This window comes from Mandrillus leucophaeus, unplaced genomic scaffold (assembly GCF_000951045.1).
Source record: "Mandrillus leucophaeus isolate KB7577 unplaced genomic scaffold, Mleu.le_1.0 Scaffold498, whole genome shotgun sequence".
NCBI lineage: Eukaryota > Metazoa > Chordata > Mammalia > Primates > Cercopithecidae > Mandrillus > Mandrillus leucophaeus.
In genome coordinates this window covers 1,132,893-1,136,852 of record NW_012105342.1, presented here as the reverse complement: position 1 = coordinate 1,136,852, position 3,960 = coordinate 1,132,893, and the positions used below count along the sequence as shown (strand labels likewise).

The window sequence follows — 3,960 nt, the reverse complement described above, 5'->3', positions numbered from 1 at the left end:
CGGGGGCTGACTGTACATACATGGACTGACCTTTTTCGGGGGCTGACTGTACATACATGGACTGACCTTTTTCTGCCTGAGTAAAGCCTCTTCTCAGAGTCAGTCTGCTGTGTGGGGTGCCCTGTGGTCTTTCCTGCATAGCTGCATCCGTAAGACATGGATCTAACAACCTTTTTCTGTGTTTTTAAAGTGGGGCTAGAGCTGAAAGGCGCTTGTCAAGCAATGTGTATGTGGATTCCCTCTAGATGTTTTTTATTTTTATTTTATTTTATTTTGTTTTTGAGACAGAATCTTGCTCTGTCACCCAGGCTGGAGTGCAGTGGTGCAATCTTGGCTCACTGCAACCTCCACCTCCCAGGTTCAAGCCATTCTCCTGCCTCAGCCTCCTGGGTAGCTAGGATTACTGGCATGTGCCACCATGCCCAGCTAATTTTTGTATTTTTAGTAGAGACGGGGTTTCACCATGTTGACCAGGCTGGTCTAGAACTCCTGACCTCAGGTGATCTGCCGGCCTCCAAGAGTGCTGGGATTACAGTCATGAGCCACCACGCCTGGCTCCTCTAAATTTTTATCAGCATTTATTGCAACCGCCATAGTTGTCTCACTTGCATCTAAATGAACAGCAATATATTCAGCAGCACCCTTTCACCGAACCTTTCCAAAGAACTCAACTGTGTTATACCAGAAACAATTATCTTTCTGCACTCATATTTCCTGGCTTTACATAGTACTAGAACATGTAATTACAACAAATATCACTGGCATAAACGAGTTAGGAATAGCTACAATGTCCCTTGGAAAGCTTATGGCCCAGCTTCTTGGAGCAGAAATGGTGCAGGGGTGAACTGCGGATGCTACTAATAGGGAATGGTTTGCCCAGCCAGCCTGGCTCAAGCCTCCGGCCCACATGGCAGGAGCCAGCCTCCATGTGGCCACCATGTTCCTTCAAATCCCATTCCCACAGAGGAATGGACTCATCCTGTAAGCAGCTCTATGAGGACAGCAGGGCACACACTTCATCTTCTTTACAGCTGAGGAAACGGGGTCCCACAGGCAGTGATGTGCCCAAGATCATGCCAGTCCCACAGGCGCCATGGCCACCCACCACCAGCTCTCTTTTGCCTCCCCCATGACTCTGAAGCCCGGCAGCAGAGGCGGGGTCTCACCAGGAGAGCAGAGCCCTGGGCTCCCACGGCACCCGTCACAGAGCGGAAAGGATGTGCTGGTGGGAAGCCTGATATTTCTGCTTCCAAGCCAGGGGTGTGAGGCAAACTCACCCACAAAGTACTCAGTGAGGAAACAATAGGGCTTCTGAGGGCAGCCGCTGTCGCCACTGCCTGCCCTTCCCTCGCACAGGACTTTCTGCTGGTAAAGAGCCTCGGCCACCGCGTCTGCAGACATTGCTGCGACGTCCCAGTGACAGACTGATACTCCCTGCACCTTTCAAATCAAACAGTTCACATGTATTAGAGATCCCCAGGCCTCCCATTCATTCCACTTCACAGGTGAGGAAACTGAGGCACAGGTAGGTTCGGTGACACACCCAGAGTCACCTGCCTCGAATGCAGAAGAGGTGGGACTCAGACCCTGGCGCTCCTGGCTTCAGACGCATGGCTCCACGGCGGCTCATGCCCCACCCATCGCAACTACAGCGCGTCTCTGCACACTGCTGCTATAATCGTATATGCTCTCATAAACAGAATTTACCTTATTCTTATTTAGTTGGCAATTTTTATTTTAACGCATAAAACCAGGAGAATGCAAACTTTCAGCATTTACATGCCTTTAGTTCTGTAAGTTGGTTGAACTGATGTGATATTTACAGATCAATAGTAAAATCTGCTGAGGTGAGGAGAAACCCCTGGTACTTAACCTTTCCTTTACAGAACACGCTGGAGAAAATTGCCAACGTGAGGCCCCGGTGAACAAGGGCAGAAGTTCATGGTTACTGAATAACTGCTTAATTAGATACCTTTCAGAAAACTGCAGCCTCCCAGAAAGGGCAGCCTGGCTGTGACAGCTGTGTGGATATACACCGGGAGGGAGAGACTCCCGTGGCATGCAATTAGAACCAATGAATTTTTAACGTCTTGGTAATGATGCTCTCTGGCCCTGTATCTTGATTAACTGATGTTGACTGCCACAGGGTGAATGACAAAGAAGAGAACATAAAAACCCCACTATAAGAACCAGCTGCCTTTTCTTGCCTAAGATGCATAAAACATTGCGTGGGAAGCAGGGTAGGTCTCAAACGGGCAAACTGAGAGACAGAGAGAGACAGACAGACAGACACACACACATAGACATTCCTACCCTTACGATATTTTTTCATCAATTTCTCTTTGTTGTACTCAGTAGCATTCTGATCAGTAGGCTGTGTTCCATTCACACTGAAAACAGGAAGAGCCTTCACTATTTATGAGATGTGTATTTATAAATGTGTATTAATAACTCACATATTATAACATGTGTTAGTGAACCATGCTCCTGGCCTCCTTGCTGCCCCTGGGAGCAGCAGGTCTTCCTGTGTACGACCCTGGGCAAAGGGCCAAATGATGGCCAGTGACTGGCCGCTGGAGTACGAGCTCAGGGTTCATTAGCAAATCAAAAATGCACAGGTTAGCAATTTTCCAATTGGAAAAGAACTGATCTTCTAACACCCCTAAACTTCCTGGATTAAAAGAGAATTCTGAAGCCCGAGGAAGGCACCTTGCTTTGGAGTCCAGGGGATGTCCAGGGCTGCAGGAATTTCACGACATGGACTCAAGGGCACATGCCAGGGGCCAACCTAGAGAACACGACAGTGGCAGACCCCTGTCAATATGGAGCTCCAACAACACCTAAAATAAATACATCAGCGGCGCCACATGTGCAGATGCTTGGTCTTCCAGAGGGCAACACAAGGCAAACTCCAGGTGCCATGGACCGTCAGGGGCCACTATCCTTACCACATCTGGCTGAAGTCAGAAGCGTCCACTTCTACACTGGTTTCAAAATGGGTAGAGGAGGAGGGGATCAGTCACTCACCATCTGCAGGACGTCAGAGGAGACCATCTGCATACAGCACATGGCTGTGGCCAGCGCACACACGATGGTGGACAGGACGTTGAGGGCGCACACGCTGAAGAGGAGATCCTGCAAGGAAAGGGGCAGGAGAATGTCAGCCTCATCCCAAAATCCCAGATGGTAGAATCCTTAGACCTCCTGCCAGGGCCCAGAATGAGCGAGGTCGATTGCCATCCATTTCACAGAGGTTTTGTTTTGTGTGTGTCTGTGTTTTCTTATAATCAAAATTGGCCTTTCATAGAAACACATTTGTCTATTCCGTTACAATGATGATCAAAGTATTCATAATACTCAACGTGTTTTACAATTTTGATAATTATTAGGTAGTCAGTAACATGTCTAAGAAAATCATAAGGTGGCCAACATTTAAGGAGGTGGGCAATTTTTATCAATCACAGCCTATAACTCAAGTGAAACTTTTTATCTTGAGATAGTTGTATATTCACATGCAATTGTAAGAAATCCTACAGTGAGATCCTGGGTTCCCTTTACTCGTTTTCCCTCAATGGTAACATCTGGCAAATCTATAGTTCAATATCACAGCCAGATACTGACATTGGTATAGTCAGGATGCAGAACAGTCCCATCACCACATGGGTCCCCCCCATCGTTGACCTTTTATAGACACACTCACCTCTCTTTCCCTGCTCCCCACTTAACCCCCAGTTCTGATCCCCTGTCAATCACTAGTCTGTTCTCCATTTTTTATAATTTTGTCATTTCAAGAATGTTGCATAAGTGGACTGCACAGCATGTAACCTTTCAGAATTGGCTTTTTCCACTCAGCATAATTCCCTTTAGACTCATCTCAGACTTCCAGACTTCAGGACTGTGAGAAGTGACTGTTGTCAGAGCCACCCAGGCTATGGTATTTTTGTAATAGCAGCCTGAACT

The 3,960-nt window shown here is 47.5% G+C and overlaps 1 protein-coding gene across 1 annotated transcript in view; it reads right to left on the bottom strand.

Moving 5' to 3' along the window:
- The window catches only part of FAM189A1 (family with sequence similarity 189, member A1), a 259,702-nt gene that overhangs the window by 25,457 nt on the left and 230,285 nt on the right, over positions 1 to 3,960 (bottom strand). Inside the window, exon 8 of the mRNA XM_011995780.1 lies at positions 3,028 to 3,135. Within this exon, the coding sequence (XP_011851170.1) occupies positions 3,028 to 3,135 (108 nt within the window). The remainder of the gene's footprint in view (positions 1 to 3,027; positions 3,136 to 3,960) is intronic.